Raw genomic sequence first — 22,003 nt, 5'->3', positions numbered from 1 at the left:
TTATTTTTGTGATGGGGATAAATGGAGTCCCATAGATTCATTTAAAACTTGAAAATACAAAATTGTAATGCAGTGAATAAATGATAGTGGGCACACCTACATGTGCTCTTTAATGCGCAGTAGCCTATTTTACTGTGCATTAAAGTGTTGCGTAAAAAAGTTAAAATACGCTAATGCACAGTAAAATAGGCTACTGTGCATTAAGCGTCTCACTAAAAAAAGCATATAGTTTCATTACTGCACATTAGGGCAGCCTAATGCACTTTTATTACCTCACATTGGAGGTACTAAATTTTATGCGCATTAGGAAAAGCACATTAATGAACATGTTAGACGCTCCCAGTATCTCTTTCTTCTTTAGAGAATTACTTGATGCCAATGATGGCAATACCTTTGAGCTCATGCTGGAGCCATTGAGCTTATGTGTTAATTCCTTTTCTATTCTCTTTTTCCCTGCCTAGAGATCCAGTAAATATTGGGCAAACTCATTATGCATTCCTTTATAGGTCCATCTTTGTACATTTAACTATACCCTCAAACCTTTCTACACCTGGTTGAGAGAAGTCAAACGTCCAAAGTATATGAGGTAGTAGAACCACCAGTTGGTTTCAGCATCTGATCATTAGTATGAAATATTAATCTAGGTAACCTGAGATGGCAAGCTAACAAAATGGTCACTTCTTTATCTGCTACATATAAATAGTGAGAGAACAGTGTAGAGAAGTGTTATAGACAAAGAAATTCTGGTCCTAGACTTGATGTACAGGGGAGAAACAGGAAGGAAGTAACCATACTGCTGTGGGGAACCTGTGGTCAGCTTGTTATACTCTGCAAGGATAAAGAGTATCAAAAGAATTTCTGCAAGACTACGCCTCAGGTGCTTTGGACTCCCTCTGGAGTAGAAAGGTATTAACACTGCCACAGAAGCTTCTGTTATTAAACTTTTGATCATTTCTAAGTCAAAAGATGTACCTAAAGCTGTACAGACTCCCTGAGCTGCCTTGCATCTGTGAAAGCTCATGTATGCTGGTTGAACTGTATTGAATTTGGCCCTTTTGCTGCCTTAAATAGAACAAATTGTGACTGGCCTACATTTGGATCAGTTTCCATTTGTTAGTCGAAAGCAAGCTGGTACTTCATTTTAATGCCCGTGGAGCAAAACCATGTTTTGACTGAAACTTTTATCATTATATTGGGATAAATAGGACTATTTGAGAGCAGAATTTGACCCAGGGATTTAAGCTCTGGTATCGTGGCAATAGGCATAATAGAGAAACCTAAATAGAATGGAAGCCCATCCATACTGGGATTAACTAAACTCCAGAGGAAGCAAAGACATTCATTTACATAGGGTACTCAGATTAATAAAGGTAAACTGTTTTGTACAATGGGTACATCTACATGTGAAATTAATTGACACAATAGACCCTGGAGCAGTTCATGCCGGAATAAACTGCTTCCAGGCACAGCGCTGGGGATAGCAGCAATTTGAGCCAAGGTAGAGCAGGCTCCCAGCTGGCTGGGCTGACCAGGAGCAATTTTCAGTCTTTACAGGTGCATTGCAGCACAGTTAAGTACCTCACCATAACATAGCACTGTCCCTGACAGTACTATCCTATGGCAGAGTTAATTCATTTACTGCACTCAAATACCAGCACATGTGTAGATGGTGACGCTTTACTGTGGAGCTAATTAGTCTACTCTGCAGTAAAGCACATGTGTAGTTGTACCCTGTATGTACCTAATCCTAATTTTCATTATCTCAGGGCCTTTAAAATGTAGATAACTATTTTTCTTAGTTTATAACTCTGTTTTCAACATTTTCAGGCTGTTGACCTCTTATTCCAAGTCAAAACAAATGTGCGGTCCCTCATCATTATAATAAATATAAAAATAAGAGGGCATGTCTACATGAGACACTGCTCAGTAACCTAATAACACTGTGCAGTAGTGGGCTGGTCAAAACCTGTGCTAATACAGGGCTGCACAGTGTTATTAGGCTACTGCGCAGCAAGCATCACAAAAAATCTGCGCGCCGGCACTACCGCACAGTAACTATAGTTACCGTGCACTTAGTTAGTACTTCATTGAGCAAGTACTAAATTAAATGTTCAGTAACTAATGTGCATTATTGAATGTGTAGAATGAAAATCCATACTGCATATGTATTCCAAGAGGCTGATGGTATAATTGTCTTCAAGAGTAAGGGGTTGTATGGAGAATGGGTAAAAAATTCCTTAATTTAAATGTAATACAATCTTCTGAGTCTTCTGGGAGTCATGACCTACTGGTTGAGAGACTGGTGTAGATGATAGCTTTCTTGTGGCTCTGTTGCTCTGAGTGCCCAAGGTCACAGAACAAGTAAGCATTAGAACTACACAGGTTATCTGGTTTCACTGAATCCCTGTTTATCTCCTATGTTGTCTTGAATCCGAGGACTTTTTATTTAAGATTGCCTGACTCGGAATAATATCCATGTCAACCATCTCTCTGAAAAACTCATATCAACTAGTACAACTTGTCTAAAGATCAGTCATGCTTCAGGTATCTTCATGTGTTGGAAGTAGAGCTTAATGGTGATTTTCGTTGTCATAATAAACTGCCTGCTGGAAGTAATAAGTGAGTGTCCTGATCACCCAGCTAGCAGTCTTTTTTTTTTTTTTTTTTTGCCATGAGAGTGCCTTCAAAATGTCACATGCATGTTGCATTGTGGAATGGAAAGCTTCTAAACCCTTGGTTTTTCCCATCCCAGAGTTTTGTCTCCCAAGATAGTTAATCTATTAGCAGGGTGTGTGCATCCTGCAAACTTCTGATTTGGGGCACTGATGCTCCAAAACATGAATTCTAGCTAGTGCTCATTTGTTTAAGTCAATGAAACTGTCTTTAAGTTCATCACAAATGGCAGTAGTTCTCTGAACATTTTTTTTCTAGTGCTGCCACTATGCAGTAGCTTTTTGTGGTTGTTCGTCATTAAAGAAAAGATGGTACGTGACCTTTGTGTGCTCCTGCTTTGCTCAGACAGGATCTAAAATAGCTAGGTTCTGCTAGGGAGTCAGGAGGCCTCGTCATGATTTTGAGACTATCTTCAGCATAAAGGGGAGAGTCTGTAAATGAATGAGTAAAAGTGGCAGAGTTATAATGAACTCCAAGCTCCGGTTAGCTAAGTCTGGCATCTTGGGCTACCAGGGAGGCAGAAGTTTCTTTTGTTCTTAGGTGATGTATGATCCACCTTTTTGTCTTTTTTTCCCCTTTACCAGCGTTATCAAACTCATCAGATGAGTGGCATGGGGCTGGTTTATGGGCTGGATTGGGTCCATGGACCCCTGCTCCAATCTCCCTGCCACCTTATGCCAGATCCCATGCATGCGGTGCCCACTCTGGGATCTATGCTACATACAACCATACCTACCCCAGCTGGTCTGGGATCTGTGCTGCACATGATGCCCACTCTAGCCGCCTGCAACACTGCACCTCACCCAAGAACAGTTCAAGGGTTCTGGATTGGTTGGACCAGGCACCACATGCAGCATGCATCCTGGACCAGTGGAGGAGTGCAGCCTCCCAGGTGGTCTTCGGGTATTTGAAGACTTATCAAATCCCACCCCCTGCTCAGTTTTCTCTTCTCCAAACTAAATAACACTATTTATTTCAGCCTTTCCTCATAAGTCTTGCTTCCCAGGCCCATGATCATTGTTGTCACTCTGCTAGGCTCTTTCCAAATTGTCTACATCCTTCTTGATGTGTGGGGCCCAAAACTGAATGTCGTACTCCCAGTGAGGCCTCCCCAGAGCTGAATAGAGTGGAACAATTACTCGGACTTCCCTTGATTTTTCAAGTGATGTTCCTGTTAATATATCCCAGCTACAAGCTTGGGTGTAACTGGCAAGGGACATAAAAGACACTAAAAAGGGACTCTACAAGTCAGAAGTAGGAGGAAGAGAAAAACCACAGATTCCTTACAGAATGTGTAATCCTTTCCAGGTGTGCTAAGGAATGCTGGTGCTGATAGGTGTGCAAACATGAAAAACACGGAACAAGATAAACCCAGAGACATCATAAAGGAAGTTTATAGTGTTAAAAATACTCTGACCTATTGTGGTCTTTTTGCATTCTTTGCAGCAGAAGAATTGCTCTATTATTTTTCTGTAGCCAAACAATGAGAGAGAGCTAAGAGCTGGCATTTTCCAAGGGACCCCTTGAAAGTAAAAAGGTTGAGAGCTACTGCTTTCGTGGCTTAATGTACACATTTTAGTAATGCTTCCTAGCATGTTCTCTTGGTTGGAGGATAGCACTTCTGTTGGAGGGTGGAGGTATCTTTTCGAAATTAATGATTTACTGTGGTTGAACGAGAGAAGATTGAGTAAAGCAAAAGGCTTAGAAACGTCCTTCATCTCTTGCAGAAGCTGTTTTTCAGGGATCCCCAAGTACAAAGAGGCTTTGTAAAGTAACAGTAGAAAGCAGCTGTCTGGAGTCAAGAAGTCTCAGTAGTGCAACCACTTAGTTTGAAGAACATCTACACAAAGAAAGCAGGGCTGGCCTGACGGATCCTATGTAGAGTTTAGATTATGGTTTTAATTAGATAGTTTGGATAGGGATGATCCCATCTCTGGCAGGGGGTTGGACAAGATGACCTCTGGAGGTCTCTTCCAGACCTACTCTACGATTCTATGATCTCATTAAACAATTTCCTATGTCTCTTGAATCTTGAAATATCCAGATTTCAACTGTTTATATCACTATGTAATGAAATGGCTTTCATAGATCCAGTCCACTCTGGTCTGATCTCCTCTACTTGAAGATCATTTATTTCACCCAGGCTGTTAATGGGACAGCTCATGTAAATGTGAGTTAAGCATGGTCTGCAAAACCTGGCAGTATTGGGTAAGCCACCCTTAAGGGAAAAAGCTGCTTTTGGCATCTGGGCTGGATAGTGTAGTACAGTTGCCATTGTACAATAAAGATTTTCATACAGACAATTGGAGTTCTGTGGACTAGGAAAATGTTGATACTTTTTTTCACTTTTTAATAACCATTAATATATAAAGTTCTTTTAAAATTCAATTTTAATTTAGTGTTGAAGTGATATAGGCATGATGGCCCAAGAAATAAAGTAAGGAAAGGATGTTTGTGGGCCAACTGCATGGTTGGAATAGGCATAGGCAAGCTTTCTAATGCATTGCATTCCTCTTTAGATCTGAGGAAAAAGCAGGCATGACAAGGACTGTTTGTAGTCCACAAACTCCTTTGCCTGTCACATTTTTAATTTAATTTTTTTTCCCCAACCTTCTCTTCTCTTTGTGCAGGTCCATAAAGATCAGCACTATGACTGATGGGGACTATGACTATCTGATCAAACTCCTGGCCCTTGGAGACTCTGGGGTTGGGAAGACAACATTTCTGTATAGATACACAGACAACAAGTTTAACCCCAAATTCATCACAACAGTAGGAATCGACTTTCGGGAAAAGCGTGTGGTAAGTTTTTATATGGTAGATATGTAGATTCCATGCTTCTGAGAGCATATTTCATGTGAGACTCGTGGGCACACCTGCACCCCCACTCCCCCTTTGATTTCTGCTCCATCTGCACTTCACAACCAACTGCCGGGGCGGAGGGGCAGAGGCCTTTCTGTTCAGGCAGCACAGAAGGAGTTGGTTGACTTTATGGCTCATTATCATCTCCTTGATTTCTGTTGATCTCTCTGCTCTGCACATGTTAATGATCCTCTATCCTTTTGAAGGGTCTTGATGTTCCACGAATCAAGCTATGCTTTCTCTTGTGATTTGTGCTGTTTGCTAGCCATTCCTGGTAATGTCTCCCAATTATTTCACAGCTCTGCAGACTGTTTTAACTCTAACACAGTCTAATAGTTATATTTGTTCTTGCTTTGATCTTAAACTGAATAATATAGTGCTAGGCCCTCAGCATATTGGTAAAAATTCTAGTTGAACTGGAGAAAAATGTGTTGTGTTATATGTGGTGAAGCACCACACCATCTGCACCACCCTTTTGAAAATCCTAGATCCGCCCATTGTAAGACTGGACTGTTCCTCATACTTCTGATAACATATTTTATGTAACCCTGGGCTATTCCTCTTCTAGCTGCATTTAGAATATTAATTTTTTCCCCTACATTTTAGTTTCTGGTTTGGGTCAAGTCAAAATTAGGAGGAGGCAAGGGGGAGGAAGCTAGTACTTCCATAAAGTTGCCTGGCAGCCTAGATTAGGGTCTTGTGCTAGATGATGCAATAACATATATATGATGAGGGACAGTCGTTGCCTTTGTAGCTTACAAACTAATTAGACAGGATAAGAGAAGTTTGGGAGGCAAAATAGGTTTAAAGGTGACAACGTGTCCAACGTGACAGACCTATGGCAAATTGGGAGCATTAGAAATGTCCTCAGATTCCAAGCTTGTGCTCATCCATTAGACTACTCTGCTGCTTGACAGTCTGTATTTCCTTTTTGTCACAATTCAGTAGTGAAGACATGAATGAAACTGTCTCTTCCAAGCTAGGTTGGTGTGTGTTTGTTAAGGTAGTGTGGGCAAGTTTCATCTTTTACATAATATTATTAAGAGTTAAATGCAGTTTTCAGTGCCTGTAGCTTTCTTGAAGAAAAATTTAAATACAGGATTCAGAATCAGGAAATCTGGCCTCTGCTTGCACACCTAACATTGGCTGCCCATTAAAATTGGGCAAATTTTTAAATTTCCAATGGTAGGAAGGTAGGGGGAGAGAGTAAATGCAAATAAAAGCTTTTGAATTTCATGATATATGTTGAGTACTTTAAGAGCTAGGGAGCATCAACTATAATAGGCAGAATGAAAGAGTTAGCAGAAATGCTACACCTTTCTTTAAAGGATGATGAATAAACTAAAAGTACTGCTCTCCCAATTTTGTAGAGAAATCCTTTTCTTGGGAATAAATGTTGTAAAGTTATGGTGAAATTTTAAAATTAAGATTCAAAGTTACAAATGCTCTGCAATCCTCTTTGTTACCAAGATCAGGAATTAGCTAAAAATAAGATTAATTTTAAAAATGGAAATTCAGTGAATTCTGGAAGAATTAAATAAATTTCCCAGCACATCACAAAAGTTGCTTTGGGCTGACATCAAATGAAACTCCTAATTGAAAGAGTTTATTGCTGGTCGACCAAAATATCTTGTTTGAGCCAAAATTTAAAAAAAAAAATAATTTTAACTTCAACAGATTCCAAGTCAAATAACTGTTTCAAAACAAGTTAAAATGAAGTGTCTTGACTTTTCACCAACCTTTTCATTTCTGCCAGTTTTTGCCTGAAATCATGAGTAGTGCCAGATGACTCCCAACTGCAAACTGAATAAAACTACTTCTCAAAAATTTTTGCCCAGTTCTAATTTAAAATTGTATTCTGATAAATAAATATAGCAGCATACTCTTAAAGGGACCAGTGTTGAAACTATAAAGCATAAGCTAATAATAAAGAAGGATACCATAAGGAGGTACTCAGCTATCAGGAGGCTGAAACCCAGCAGCAATGGCTCAGGAGATAATAGCCTTCCTGGGTGAGAGATTGGGAGCCAACAGGAGCTGTTACTAGCTAATGAGGAGGCAGCCACGACGAAGGTTGAAAATCTCCAGCAAGGAGTGCAGCTGGGAGAGCACCGGCAGTAGCGCTGGAGAGAAGCACAGGGGCAGTAGGTTCCTCCTCCTGCTCCAAGGAAGGCAGTGGGTTCTAGGTGGGTGGATGAGTTGCTTGTTTACCCGGGTTTGGGTTGACTTGTTTGACTGTGAAACCTCTTTGCGAGGAATAAAACCTATTTTGAAAGCCTGAACTGAGAGTGGACTGTCCTAGCTCAGGAAGCTGGGTGAGTGACTCGCTTAGAGCCGCCGTGTTCATGTTCTCCATTGTTCATTACATCAAGATTCATTTCCATTCCTGTTTAGCTCACTGAACAGGAATGGAAATGAATCTTGATGTAATGAACAAGATCTAGATCTTTATCACTAGATCTGTAAATTTAGTTTTTGTGTCTCATCAATAAACCTGCAGGTTTGAACACGCCAAGCTAAGATCTCTGGCATAAGGAGATATCATTTTATACACTTTTTCTAGAGTAGACTCACACTCCTAAAGCACTTCTAACATGGACATTAGACACCTTCCAGCAACCCAGCCTCACTGTTAGAATCTGCAAAGAGATTTCTGAAAACATTTTCTGGCTCTAAGGCTTTGTATAGAAACTACATCTAAAAGTTTGGGGGGTTAGAATGAGTTAAAAATGCTCCCTCCTCCCTGCCAATACAACTTAGTAAGTAGATAGGCTTTTCTGTCTAATTAGAAGAGTAGGGGCCAGGAAGCTAAAAAAAAGCCTGGTGCCAGGGCAGTAGGAAAAAATGCAGCTCTAGGATTGATGCTGAGCACACTGGGGACCCTTCCCCACTGCCTCTGCCCCCCTCCCCCCCCACCCTGTGCTCCTCTGGGATGCTCCATCCACCCAAGCATCACAGCATTCATGAACCACTTGGTGCCTTGAGGTATGTAGAAAAAACATTTAAAGCTGTGTCTATGGCTGAATTTCCAAATCTTTCTGAATCTCTCTGAATCAATTCAGAGGGTTCTGCTTCAATTCAGAGAGATTAAAGGGTCTCCTGATTTGATTCAGATTCAGAGATTTGGCCACCAAATTGGGTCAAATCTCCACCATATCAAATCAGGGGCCAAAGCTTCACACAGCCCTACTAATTAAGGATCTAAGTGAAGGTTTGCATGTTGGTGAACTAAGTTAGATTGGGTGGCCATTTTTAACATGATATAACACCCCGTCCCCAAATGTCTGTACATACCTTAAATTTCCCTACAAGGGTATATTGTCAAGGATGAGGGGAAGACACCTTATTTAAAGGTGTCTTATTCTTGACACTTTCTTTTAATGTTGCTCTAACTAAATCCTTTATTTTTTTTTCTAAAGAAGGCCATCCTCAAATGTAATTTGAAATGCTAACACTAATGAACAGTTCTTAAAATCAACCAACCCCTCTCCCAAAACACCACTTCTTTCAAACCAAAAGCTGCATGGATACATGTTTGTTCTATTGTCTTTGTCTCAGTGGGATCACATAAAAGTAACTGTTAAGAAAAAAGCAAACTGATACATCTACAGTGTATTTAGTGACATGCTAAATTGAACTTCCCACAGTAACAGAAGTTTCAACAACCATATCCTGACCGGCAGTACTTTGGCCAGCCTGCTGTTACAATCCACAGAACTTATTGTGGTTCCTGTATCATATCACTTCTAGTGTCTGCCATGAAGGGCAAGAAGACAACAACAGTCAAAGAGTAAAAATATTTAAAGTTACAGTTGTGAATATATGTGTTTATCCTCTCAAAGGAAATTGCCAGACATCACTGTCACTAAAAAATACAATCTGCCTTGCTACCTCTAACAACACAACCTAGTTGTGTTGCCACCTTGCCACTTCTAACAGCACAACTTTAATGTCTTTTATAAGACATTATAAAATGTGAGAGTGCAATGGGGCAGTGTGGCCATGCCAGAAGATAGATTGCAGATACAGGTGGACCTGGACAGGGTAGGGAGTTGGGCAGACCAGAACTAGATGAAGTTTAACACTTCCAAGTGTAAGGTGCTCCATCTGGGGGAAAATAACCCTCACCATACATAAAGACTTGGAGGTGACAGCCTGACTTTACCATGGCTGAACGGGAACTAGGGGTAATGATTGACCATTGCATGAACATGAGCCGTCAGAGCAATGCAGAGGCCAGCAGGGCAAACAACACACTGGCATTCATCAACTGATGCATCTTGTGTAAAACTAAGGAAGTGATATTCAGGCTGTGCTAAGCACTGGTGAAATTGCAGGTCGAGTACTGCGTCCAGTTCTGGGTACCACACTTCAATAAGGGCATGGGAAAACTTGAGAGGGTCCAGAGAAGAGCCACCCATATGATCAGGGACTTGCAAGGCAAGTCACATGAGGAAAGGCTGAGGGACATGGGCCTCTTCAGCCTAAAGAAGAGAAGGTTGAGAAGGGACTTGATAGCAGCTTACTGCTATATCAGAGAAGTGCATCAGGAGCTCGATGAACAACTGTCCACTAGGGCACCTCTGGGGAAGAACAGGACCAATGGATATAAACTCCTGGAAGGCCACTTCAGACTTAATACCAGGAAAAACTTCTCTGCAATCAGGGTGTCCAGACTGTGGAATGAACTCCCTCCAGAGGTGGTGCAGTCACTTACCCTGGAGGTTTTCAAGAGGAGACTGGACAGTCACCTCACTGGAGTCACTTGACCCCAGTTGTCTTCCTGCCTAGAGTGGGGATTCTGGACCCGATAATCTGCGAGGTCCCTTCCAGCCCCTCACAATTCATTAATCTATGAATAATAGCTTACTGAAAAGAGATGTTGTTACAGTTAAGGACTGAGCTTCAAGAAAAGGTCACAATACCTTCTTCACGCACAGTGTTTTTGCAATTCTGTTAATAAGGAAGACATTAAATGCTTAATATATTCATTAGGGAAATACCCATTTCTTGATCAATCTTGTCAGCCACTCTAAACCATTTATAAGAATAGCAATTAAATCTAGAAGTCTATTCAGTGTACGTGTATACCAAGATTAGCAGAATTAGGATTTGAAGACAATTTATGTGTGTTTTAATCCTTTCATTTCAAGCACAGTATTGGCTTTCCAGTTTAGAAATGTCGTAGGCGGCCCATTCAAGCAGAATGCTCTTGCATGCAAATTTCTGTAGGCATCAGTTTTATTTAAATACCCAACTTCTAATCCTGTCTTTGTTTTACTGGTTTCAATGCAGTAAAATGAGCTGATGATGTGCTGTTGTTAAAAAGCTTAATACAAGCAGGAAATGACTTTATTGACTAAAGTCAGCCAATTCTTTTTTCATTAGGTATACAACAGCAGAGGACCCAATGGATCTTCAGGAAAAGCCTTCAAAGTACATCTCCAGCTTTGGGACACAGCTGGACAGGAAAGGTAACAAGAAGAACTTATCCTGTCTCCTGTTCCTCAAATCAAACACAAGCATTTTAACTGGTTAAGTCTTAAAGGGTGCCTACCTATACATGTGCTCCAACATGCTGTAATGGAGTCTGCTGGAGCGTTCTAATTAGAACTCTTCAGTGTGCCTTACCATCACGTTTATTCAGTGTCCCATGTTTCAAAATGGTGATGGGGGCGCTTTAACTAAAACTTGTTGAATGAGCTTTAGTTAAAGCACTGCCACACCCATTTTGAAACATGAGATGCTGAATATACATGAGGCTATGGCATTTTAATTAGAACAGCTATTTGAGAGCCGCTCTAATTATAATGCACCTCCCCCTGAGCATGTGTATAGACACCCAAAGTCAGGAAAATGCTAATTTCGTGATGGGAGAAATTTGATACAAGTTACAAAAAACTGCATCCCAAAGCTTTTGGAAACTACTGTGGCTCTGCTGCAATTACGATGAAATACTGTTCAGTTCCTTTTAATAAGCTCCTCCTAGCCACTCGCGTATCAGTTAAGCTCACAGTCGCTTGCTAACATATTGTATGGGGCTCTACCCACTCTTGATGACTGTCTGACTGACTCTGCCAAGTGTTAAGGAAAATAAATGAAAAGCAGTCATCTTTGTTGCTACAGTAGTGAGGGGGTGAGGAACAGCAAACTAAAATGTTCACCACCTGTAGAAGGGGAAGTGTGGAGTTCCTGGCCTTTTAAAAGGGAACTCTGCAAATTGGAAGGGGGTAATGCTGATTTAACATGGAAAGAGCTTTAAACGCTCCCCCTCCCTCCGAAACTATTTTGTCACGCTATATGAAAGGCAAATTTTCCTTAAAGGAAGTATGGTAGTGTCAGTCTTAAATTGTCATTGAGGAAACCTTGCAAATGTCTCACCTATTCTGTAGGAGTATTTTAATGTTCAACTGTGTGTGCCATAAAAACAGTTTCCTGCCATTTCAGGGACTGCTCCATTTGCTAAACAGTGTTTGTTTGTCTTTTTTTATGATGTAGCAAGTCTCTTAGACTAGACATTAATGCCTTGTGTACTTATAGGCTAGGGACAGACATCCAGAAAGTCGGAGCCTGAATTGATTCAGTCTTTGCAGGTTAGTTTAACCTGCCTAGGCTGCACCGATTTGCGAGTGCACAGACATTCCCTCTGGACTGAGGAAATGCAGGCACATGCCCTCTGTCGCTCAAGCCAGGAGCTGGAGGGCACTAAAGTGCACCTTTGGCTGCAAGGAAGCAGGCGGGGGGGGGGGGAAGGCTGTGCTGAACTGGCCAGGGAGGGGTTTAATTCCCCCCTCCCTGTCCCATCAGCATGGACCTGGGCTGGGGTCTACTGGGCACTCTCCCCTCGTGGCTGCAGTGGCGGGGCCAGGCGTGGCCAAACACTGGCCGGCATGGACCTTGAGACAGAGGAGGCAGGGAAGGGGATTATTTCCCCCTCTACCTCCGGGGGACTGCAGCTGGGTCTGCTCCCCTCAACTGCCACCACTCGCTCCTTGCTTGGGGCAAGCAGCCAAATATGCCTCCCCCTGCCCCCTTCGCTGGATGTTGGAGGGAGGGGGAAATAACCCTGTTCCTTGCCCCCTGCCTAAGGGGCCCTGCCAGCCAGCCTCCTGCCGTGCCCCATCCCGGGCACTGCAGCAGTGAGGGGGCAGGGATTTTGGGGACAGCAGCCCCTGTCATGATGTCCAGGGAGCGCAAACCTTTTCCCAGCTGCATGCACAAGCCTCTCTCCAAGCACCCCCAGCACAGCTCCCTGCCGGGAAGGAGCTCGCGCTCCAGGAAACCATGGTAGTGATTATTCCACCACTTTCCCCAGGTACAGAGAGAGCGGTGGCGGTCAGGGCGGGCAGACCCTGCTGCAGTCCCCTGGGTGCAGAGTGGGGAGTAACCCCGCTCCCTGCTGCCCCCACCTAAAGGGGCCTTCCAGCCAGCCTCTGGCTTCTCCCCTGCCTGGCCACAGGAGAAGAGAGGCGGTGGGGGGAGAGACTGTGATGGGGGCAGCAGCCCCTGTCATGGTTTCCCAGAGTGCAAGCCCCTTCCCGGTGGGGAGCCGTGCTGGGGGGCTTGGGAAGTGTCTCATGCTTCCGTCCAGGAAGAGGTTTGCACTACCTGGACACTGTGACAGGGGCTGCTGCCCCCATCAAGAGCCCTGCTCTTCAGCAGCTGGGCAGGTGCCTGGCCAGAGATCAGCCAACAGGGCCCCTTAGGTGGGGGGCAGGGAGCGGGGTTATTCCCCACTCCCTCCAGCATCCGGCGGTAGGGAAGAAGGGGGCTTATTCTACCACTTTCCCCAAGCAGGGAATGAGGGGCAGCAGTCTGGGTGGGCAGACCCGGATGTGATCCCCCAGAGATAGAAGGGAAAATAACTCCACTTCCTACTCCCTCAGGGGCCACGCCATCCAGTGTTTGGCTGCACCCAGCCTGGCCGCTGAAGCAGTGAGGTGGGGAGTGCCTGGCAGACCCCAGCTTGGGTCCCTGCCGGTAAGACAGGGAGGGGGGAATTAAACCCCTCCATAGCCAACTCAGCCCAGGGTACTGCCAGGGCTGGCCATGCCCCCACCCTTGGAGCAGCCAGCAGAGAAGTGCAGATCCATGTTGGTGGGACAGGGAAGAGAAGAGGGGCAGGAATAAACTTCTTTCCTTCTCCCTTCCCGGCCAGCGTCTGGCCAGGTCCCTGCCCCTGCCTGTCCCTGCCCTGCCTGGGGAGCAGAGAGGCAGGGCCAGCCCGGCTTCACTGGAGCAGAGAGCCCAGCATGGAGATCATGCTGAGATGATGGGGGACTCTGGTTTAACATAAACCAAGAAGGGGTATGGGACAGACATTGCATAAACTGGTTTGAACTCACTCAGTTAAGTCTGATACTACATTCAACCAAGTTTTTCTCAAACTGGTTTCAGCCATTTTGAAACTGGTTTATGTGCACTGAACTTCTGTTCTGTTACAGGTTTAAATCCCTTTCTGATCACTTAAACTGGTTTATGTGTAATGTCTGTCCTTAGCCAAAGTGCCTAGAAAGATCATGTACGTTAATTTAGAAACCCAGTACAATGTGAGATTTGCCATCAAAGCAGTACAATCCCAGCCAGACTATCAGAACTTGTTTCATGGCTTTTCTACAAAAACCTGCTAACTGTGTCACTGTTCAAACACACATACTTACCAAACAGGTTTCAGCCAACCAACTTTGCAGGCTAAATGTGAATTTAGCTATCTATGAATGAGTCCACCCCTCTGCAAAGCCTCCCTCTAAATACTTATTCCAAACTTAAAATACTTAAATACTCTTTTAATTTGTCAGACCATATTTACCATACTCACAATCTTACCCATCCATCAAATAAATATTTGACTCCTATGCTGAGTCTGTAGTTTAGTCATTTTTTTTTAATGAGCACTTGTGCACTAGATGCATTTGTATTGCTGTGGCTGTAAAACAACTTATTAATTTTTTAGGTTAACTCTAAAAGACAGAATTTGAACGAGCAGATTTGTCTCTGACAATGTAATTTATTCTCTCATCTAAGCATCCTCTGGCAAATTACACACTGTTTGATAAATAACTACCAACTGGTATTATGCATCATAGCCAAAAGGAGGGTACAAGATTTTTACTGTTAGAGGAACATATGGCTGATAAATCATGGAAAAAAACCTAAAACCAGAGAATTGGCAACAGCTTGCTGCAAAAGATACATAAAGCCATTCTCCTTTTATTTTTTGCTCCTTTATGTCTTAAAATCAAAATGTTTACCTAGTAATTTTAGATTTCACTTTGTGTTAACTGAGCTGCTTATTTTCTTGCTTCAGATTTCGAAGTCTCACCACAGCATTTTTCAGAGATGCCATGGGCTTTTTATTAATGTTTGATCTCACCAGTCAACAGAGCTTCTTAAATGTCAGAAACTGGATGAGTAAGTAAAACAGAGCAGCCTGCATGTATCGGGTGGCTAGCAGCTTATGAATTTTAGGTTACTGTATCTTACATGTGTCATCATTTTAGGTAGTGTTAATATATTCAAAGAATGGAGTTGTGCCTGTTCCAGTGCGTTCAGGTTGTTGTAAATCTACGGCTTGACGTATATGGGCTTTAAAGTTTCAGCTCTGTCCTTTAACCCTAGAATAGGTGCCAAAGTACATATATTTGCCACCCCAAAATCAAGGACTGAGTTTAGCTAGAGTGTGTGTGTATTTTGTGTTGCTGAGGGTGTAAGAGAAGATTGTGGCAATAGGTTTTAGGATTATACCATAAATCTACCATAAAAATCTAAAATAATATATATGAATATATAAAATCATGAGACTGTAACATCTTGTTATTGCTTCTTGGGCTACAGTGCAGTATGTCCTTAGATTTTCATTCATAATAAGGATATTTATCTGGCTGGTTTATTGTTCAGTGCCGGGAGCTTTGTTAGATATTTCATCAAACTTTAAAGGCAGACTACAGAACAAAAATCAGAAATATGCCTGAGGTATATGTATTTCAGTAGTCTCTTACAGGATTTGGCTTAGCCTCTTAAGGAATCTGCTTCCTCTTGGCTGTCACTGAAACTCGTTTGTCTGGGAGCCAAAGTCTGTGATTTGGAGATGGTAGGGGCAGAATTCAGAATTGTATTCCTAGGAAATGCACAGTAAATAGCAACACGACTATCTGTAAACCAAGATGTGATCCCTTCCTGTTTATCGTGAAGTGTGATCCACGTTGGTTTTTGAGGCTCCCTGTGTGTTCAACACATGGCGCTCCTAACAGCTAAACATACCACTTCAGAAGAATTCTTTATTTAGATCAATGTGTCTGTCCCTGATTTCCCTGGGAGCAAGGTCTGGCCTCCACATGCTAAAAATAGGGACCTCGAGAGAAAATGAACATATGATAGCAAGTAGGAGCATGTGATTCTTTGAGCGATGTTTCTAAGAGAAACATCTTTTCTAACCTTGAAGAGATTGAAACACTGCTACAGAGGATGGAGAAGTAAGGCGTGTGTATGCATGTATGCCACAAGTTGTCCTGCTGCCGGAAACAGTGTAAAAGTTCATCCAGAAAGAAAGACATTTAATAGAAAAGCAACTTCAGTGAATTGCCAACATATTTTGACATGCCAGCTGGGAGAATGCTGGCCTGCACTCACAAATGGGATACTGAAAGGCAGTGTGGGAATACAAATCCCAACAGAGCAAGACCTTATTATCAGAAATAACAGTAGCTCTATTCCCACTTCAGTGGCTTACTAGAGTAACAAGGAGCTTCCTTCATTCTTCCACTCCAAATAGTCCTTTACTGTATCGATCTGCCAATTTTCAGCCACACACTTCTAGTCGCACTTGTCTACCTCAAAATTGAAATCAGTATAAAGAAAGGACTTGTTTGGAGAAGAAAAAAACAATAACAAATTTTTCTTTTGGTCTTCCAGCTGAAGACCTAGCTACCAATATTGAAAGCAATGATATAACATAGATACAGATCCCACATGAAGGCCTGCCCTCAATTTTTTTAAGTAGCTGCTTGTTCAGGGCATTTGGAATGGCTTTTATTTTTTTGATCTTATATTGGTTTCCTTTAATAGGAGAAGGATTGTTTCCTCTCTTTACTTGAGACAATGATTTAGATATCTGATTTTTTAATTCTAGCACCACATTTAATATACATTTCTATTTCACTCTCCTGTTTCTAGGTGGCACGGAGGGAAAATGGATAGTGTACTAGAAATAATTTCCTAACAACATCTGTTCCATTTTCCATGTAGAAAGTCTCCTTAGTGAACAAATGCATTATGAAAAGTCCATATGGTGCAAAATTCTTTTTTTTTAATTATTATTTCTAGGTCAACTGCAAGCCAATGCCTATTGTGAGAATCCTGATATAGTATTAATTGGTAATAAAGCTGACTTATCAGATCAGAGGGAAGTAAATGAAAGACAAGCAAAAGATCTTGCAGACAAATACGGGTAAGCAAACTTTTGGGAAGTAAATTTAGCCAATTGGCTGTTGAAACATAATGTAATTGGTTAGAGGGATTTATAAACCTGTTATAAGCTGACTTGCCACACTTTGCAATAGACCTACCAGGGTACGTAAAGCAATTAGTACAGAAGTGAATTCTCATTAAGTTAGTTAGTCCTTGAGAAGATGATGTCAAGCCATAAGACCATAAGATTTGCCCTAGAAAGGACTATGCATCTAGTGATACCAGTAACATGATCTGCTTGACACAAATTATTTGGTAAATGAGGCACTTGCAATTTACAACTGGGGGGTGGGGGCTTCATTCTCTTGGGTGGGGAGCGGGGGTAAGTAGGACAATTAACACGCTTTTCTAATTACTGTAAATCTAGTTGCATTTTTTTTGCATTCATAATACAGACACTTTAAAGACTGCCCTCCCCACCTTTGATCTGATTATATGTGAAGCTCTGCAAATAGTGCTGATTTATTTAAGCGTATTTTTTGCTACTTGCTCTGTCACATTATCATATTTATTCAAAAATAAGATGACCCTGAATATAAGACGACCTCCCCCCCCCCAATAATTAGGTCCTATATATGAAAAAAAAATGTTATAATTTTCCAAGTGTAGAATCTAATTACTGGAGTTTTATCTTGAATTCATCCCCCTCCCACTTCTACAGCAGGGAAACTAGTGGCTGGGAAGGTCACCCCTTGTCCTCTGCCCCCCCAACTTCCTGCCCTCCCCCTTACCATGAGACTCTGCTCAGGCTGTTCCCTACCCAAGAACAACATAGAAGTGAGCTGCATATGATAGAAAGATGGGAAAAGGGACAAAGAGGAGGACAGAAGCTACAGAGGGGAACAGGAGACTGCTGTGGGTCTGAGTCTGGTCCCAACCCTGATGGCTACAAATTTCAGCACAGGTACTCCCTAAACACACTTTTGAGAACCAGTTTTGTACCTTCTTATGCATAGTACAAACTTCTTTTAAAAATTAAAATGAAAATCTTCCCCTTCCTACATTAAAAATAAAACAGTGTACATAACTTTACATGAAACATTTTCCCAAACTAATATAGAATCTCCTCATTTACACCCTTTGACATCTACCCTTTCATCCATCTATGCACATCTTATTCTCTGGCATCATATACCTCTTGTTTACATATGGCCAACAAGATGCATCCCCCTCCCCTGATTTATCCATTTTAAGCAATCAGCATTGCCTTTTATTTCACATCATATTAACATTTCTATACCAGTTCTCATATAACCACCCAACAGGTTTCCCTTACCACCCATGTCTTCTCAAATGGCATTAGCTGTCATGCTTTCATCAGTTTTCTCCCAACCCATTCTGTTGTTCCCCCCGCTCTCCCTCCCCTCGCTCAGAATTTTCCCGAAACAGCGTTCCCCAGTTTTTTAATATCCATTTGTCTGTCGCAATCATTGCTCCCAACTCCTCTTCATCATTTTCAATATATGCCCGCAGTTCAAGTGTGGCTAGCTGCACGCATCCTTGTGGTGTGAGTAGTAGTCCCTTGCACTCCAAGAGGTTCTGCATCTTCCATATGGCTGCTCTCACGCACAGTGTCAGCAACCTCATTTGCTCTCTTTGGTCCAGTCCGCACACTGCCATCTCATATGTCAATACATTACTCCATTGGGTTCTTTGTAAACCTCCCACCCTCTTCCACATCTTCTCTTCATACTCGTACTCCCAAAACACATGGTAAGTTGACTTTCTGTTCTTGCAGTTTTCCCTTGGGCACTTTTCTCATCTGTGTAATTCCCATCTGCGTAATCTCCCACTAACCAGTAATACCTTCTGCGACACCATCCATGTGATTTCTACATGTTTCCTCTTCATCTGTACCCCCACATCCCCTTCCACATGTTGGCTGACTGACTCTTGGTCAGGCTTCCCACTTCTGTTATTCTGCCCTTATATTCTGTCCCTTATATTCATTTCAAGGTTTTACTAGTTTCCCATTTTTTTCAGGCTCCCTTCTAACAATGTATATTGTACCATGAACTTCTCCATTCTTGCACAGTGGGCTGGAGGGGTCCAAGCCCAAAGCGTTTTCCATCCCTCTTCCCCATGTCTTCAAAACTTTTGCAGCTAAGTTCCTGCAGCAGCTCACTGTTTTCCCTTCCCCCTTTATCGCCACCATCCCCATTCTGCTGATGAATTTTGTGTAAATAAACACCCCTAAGTTCAGCAATCCCCATCCTCTTGCTTGTTTTCCCTTGTGTATTTTTTTGCCTCGCCACCCACTCCCTTTTGCTGCCCCAGAAAAAGGTGCACAATTCTTTTTGTGTCCTTTGTGCTTGTCGTCACATTGGAGAAAACACAATTCCTATGTGGAGGAGCACTGGTAATATTATTGTCTTTTTTCAGTGCCTCTTTACCTTGTTTAGACAGCATTCTCTGTTTCCAGAGAGCTGTTATCTTCTGTACCTTGGTGATTATCTTTTTCCCAGGCCAGAGTGATTATGTCTTTCCCTTTCATGTCTATCTGTACTCCCAGAATCCTCATTCCTTCTGTTTGTAGCTGCAAACCGGAGTCTTCCAGCCCTTCCCAGTTCCCTGTTCCCGTTAGCATGCTCTTTTATTATTATTAATATTTTTTTGCCCCAGCCACTTCGCCGTAGTCCCTTGCTTGTTTCAGTACCCTATCAGGTGATAGTTTGTCTTGTCTATAACTGTGATGTTGCCCATATATATATAAAAAATATGCACTTAATTTCTTCTCCGCCAGGGATTTTTACCCCTGTAATCAATTTGTTCCTTCTTATTTTCTGGGCCAACGGCTCTATGATATATGAAAAGCCCCAGTGATAATGGGCAGCCTTGTCTTACTCCAGATCATATCTCAGAGTCCCAGCTCAAGTAACCACGGATTACCAATATCTGGCTCTTGGCTGTCTCATATAGTAGCCTTATTGCCCGGATCATCCTATTTGGGAATTCTGTTTTTCTTAGGACTGTGAACATCAACCCATGCTCTACTCGGTCACATGGTTTTTCCAAACCTATATTTATTCATAACTCCCATGTTTCTCTTTCTCTCTTGCATATCTACCAGTGTGTTCCTTATTAACCATAATGCACCTGTGATCCTTCTCCCTGGTATTGCACACTTCTGGCTCTCATAGATCAGATCTGTTAAGTTGCCTCTCATTTTTTGAGCTAACACTTTCGCAAAGATTTTATAATCTGCATTTAGCCATGTAATTGGTTGCCAGTTCTCTAGTTTTTTCTTTCTCTCCTTTTTTAAAGATAAGGACAATGACTCCTTCCACAAACCTTTCATCTATTTTGCCTTGCTCCTAGATTCTATTCAATAATTCTACCAGTTCTTTGCCTACACATCCCCAACAATTCTTATAAAATTCACATGGTAATCCGTCTCAGCCTGGTGTTTTCTCTCTCCTCAACTTTCTAATTGCATCATGCACCTCCTTCTGAGTGACCTCCCTCTCTCCATCCCAATTCTTCCATCTTCTTCTATTCTTTGTACAGTTTGTCTTCACTCTTAATCACTTAATCAATCATTCGTCATCAAACCAGCTAGAAGTAGTCCAAACATTCAGCTACCTACGCTCTACAGTGATGACCAATTTCTCACTGGATGAAGAACTCGATGTTTGCATCAGACAGGCTGCCACCACCTTCAGCAGTCTAATTGAAAGAGCATGGAACATCCCAACGCTTACCATCAAAACCAAAATGCTAGTGTACAAACCTTGCGTACTCAGCACTCTCATGTATGGTGGGGAAACATGGACAACTTATGCACATCAAGAGAAAAGGTTAAACAGCTTCCTCCTGCGCTGTTTACACCACATACTCAGCATCAAATAGCAAGATAAAGTTACCAATGCAAAGGTTCTTCAAAGGGCAAATTTACCAAGTGTGACAGCCGTATTCAAACAGAGATGACTGCACTGGCTGGGCCATCTGAGTAGATTGGAAGATGGATGTATACCCAAGGACATGCTATATGGGGGCTGTTGGAGGGAACAAGAACAACAGGACATCCCAAACTTCACTACAAAGATGCATGCAAGTGAGATACGAAGGCATCTGGAATTGATCCTGACCAGTGGGAAACCTTTGCAAGCTATTGGAACAAGTAGCATCACTGTCTTCACCAGGGCATTGAAGGCCATGACAGGAATTGGTTCCAACAGCTTGAAGAGTAAAGAGTCTACAGGAAGCAAGCAACTCCAGAACCATCCGATCAGGACACATGCACTTGCAACCACTGCCACAGATCATGCAGATCTCGGATTGGACTATTCAGTTACATGAGACACTGCAAACCATTTATGCCACAGGCTGCAATATTCACCATCTCTTGCAGACGAAAGGATGCCAATCACAGTTTCCTCCACAAATGACTAGGCTTTCATTTTGTCTGCCCCTCTACCTTTGTATAGTTCTTCATAGTAGGATTATGACACCTCCAACACTTCTTCCTGTCCTGTTTCTCTTTCCCCTTCTGCTCCCTTCACTGTCTGCAGTTCCTTTTTTGCTGCTTTGAATTTCATTGAGAAATATTTACTCCACGTTTCTTCTTCTTCCATTCATGGCTCTTGGGTTAAGATCTTTTCTTTTGCTCTCTTCCTAAACCATCTGTTGATTCATCTCTTATTCTCTGCAATCTCTTCTTTCTTGTCTGCCCCTTGTGCTGTTTATTTTAGCAGCTTGTCTAGTTCCTCCTGTAGGGTTCCCAGTTCTCATCTCTTTCTTTGCACTTCCTTCTGTCTTGCTCTGGAGAAGAACTCTCTTGTTTTCTTCTTAATCGTTTTTCACCAATCCCAGGGATTCTTAAAACATCTCTTCGCTGTTTTCCAGCTTTTGTATAGTGTTGCATATTCCTTACACAGTTGTTTTTTAACTTTCTCGTGTTTAACTTCCACACTCCTTTTCCTTTCTGTCCCTTCTGGCCTGTTGTTAGTTTGACTGGTAGTGCTGGATGGTCACTCACTGCAACCTCTGTTACATTCCTTTG

The 22,003-nt window shown here is 42.2% G+C and overlaps 1 protein-coding gene across 2 annotated transcripts in view; it reads left to right on the top strand.

Moving 5' to 3' along the window:
- The window catches only part of RAB27B (RAB27B, member RAS oncogene family), a 224,569-nt gene that overhangs the window by 190,059 nt on the left and 12,507 nt on the right, over nucleotides 1–22,003 (top strand). For both annotated transcript variants that reach the window (XM_019496104.1, XM_006269651.4), the window contains 4 exons: nucleotides 5,304–5,475; nucleotides 10,924–11,009; nucleotides 14,843–14,946; nucleotides 16,858–16,981. In XM_019496104.1, the coding sequence (XP_019351649.1) occupies nucleotides 5,323–5,475; nucleotides 10,924–11,009; nucleotides 14,843–14,946; nucleotides 16,858–16,981 (467 nt within the window). In that variant the 5' untranslated portion in view covers nucleotides 5,304–5,322. The remainder of the gene's footprint in view (nucleotides 1–5,303; nucleotides 5,476–10,923; nucleotides 11,010–14,842; nucleotides 14,947–16,857; nucleotides 16,982–22,003) is intronic.

This window comes from Alligator mississippiensis, chromosome 3 (assembly GCF_030867095.1).
Source record: "Alligator mississippiensis isolate rAllMis1 chromosome 3, rAllMis1, whole genome shotgun sequence".
Taxonomy (NCBI): Eukaryota; Metazoa; Chordata; order Crocodylia; family Alligatoridae; genus Alligator; species Alligator mississippiensis.
This window is presented reverse-complemented; position numbering and strand designations above follow the sequence as displayed.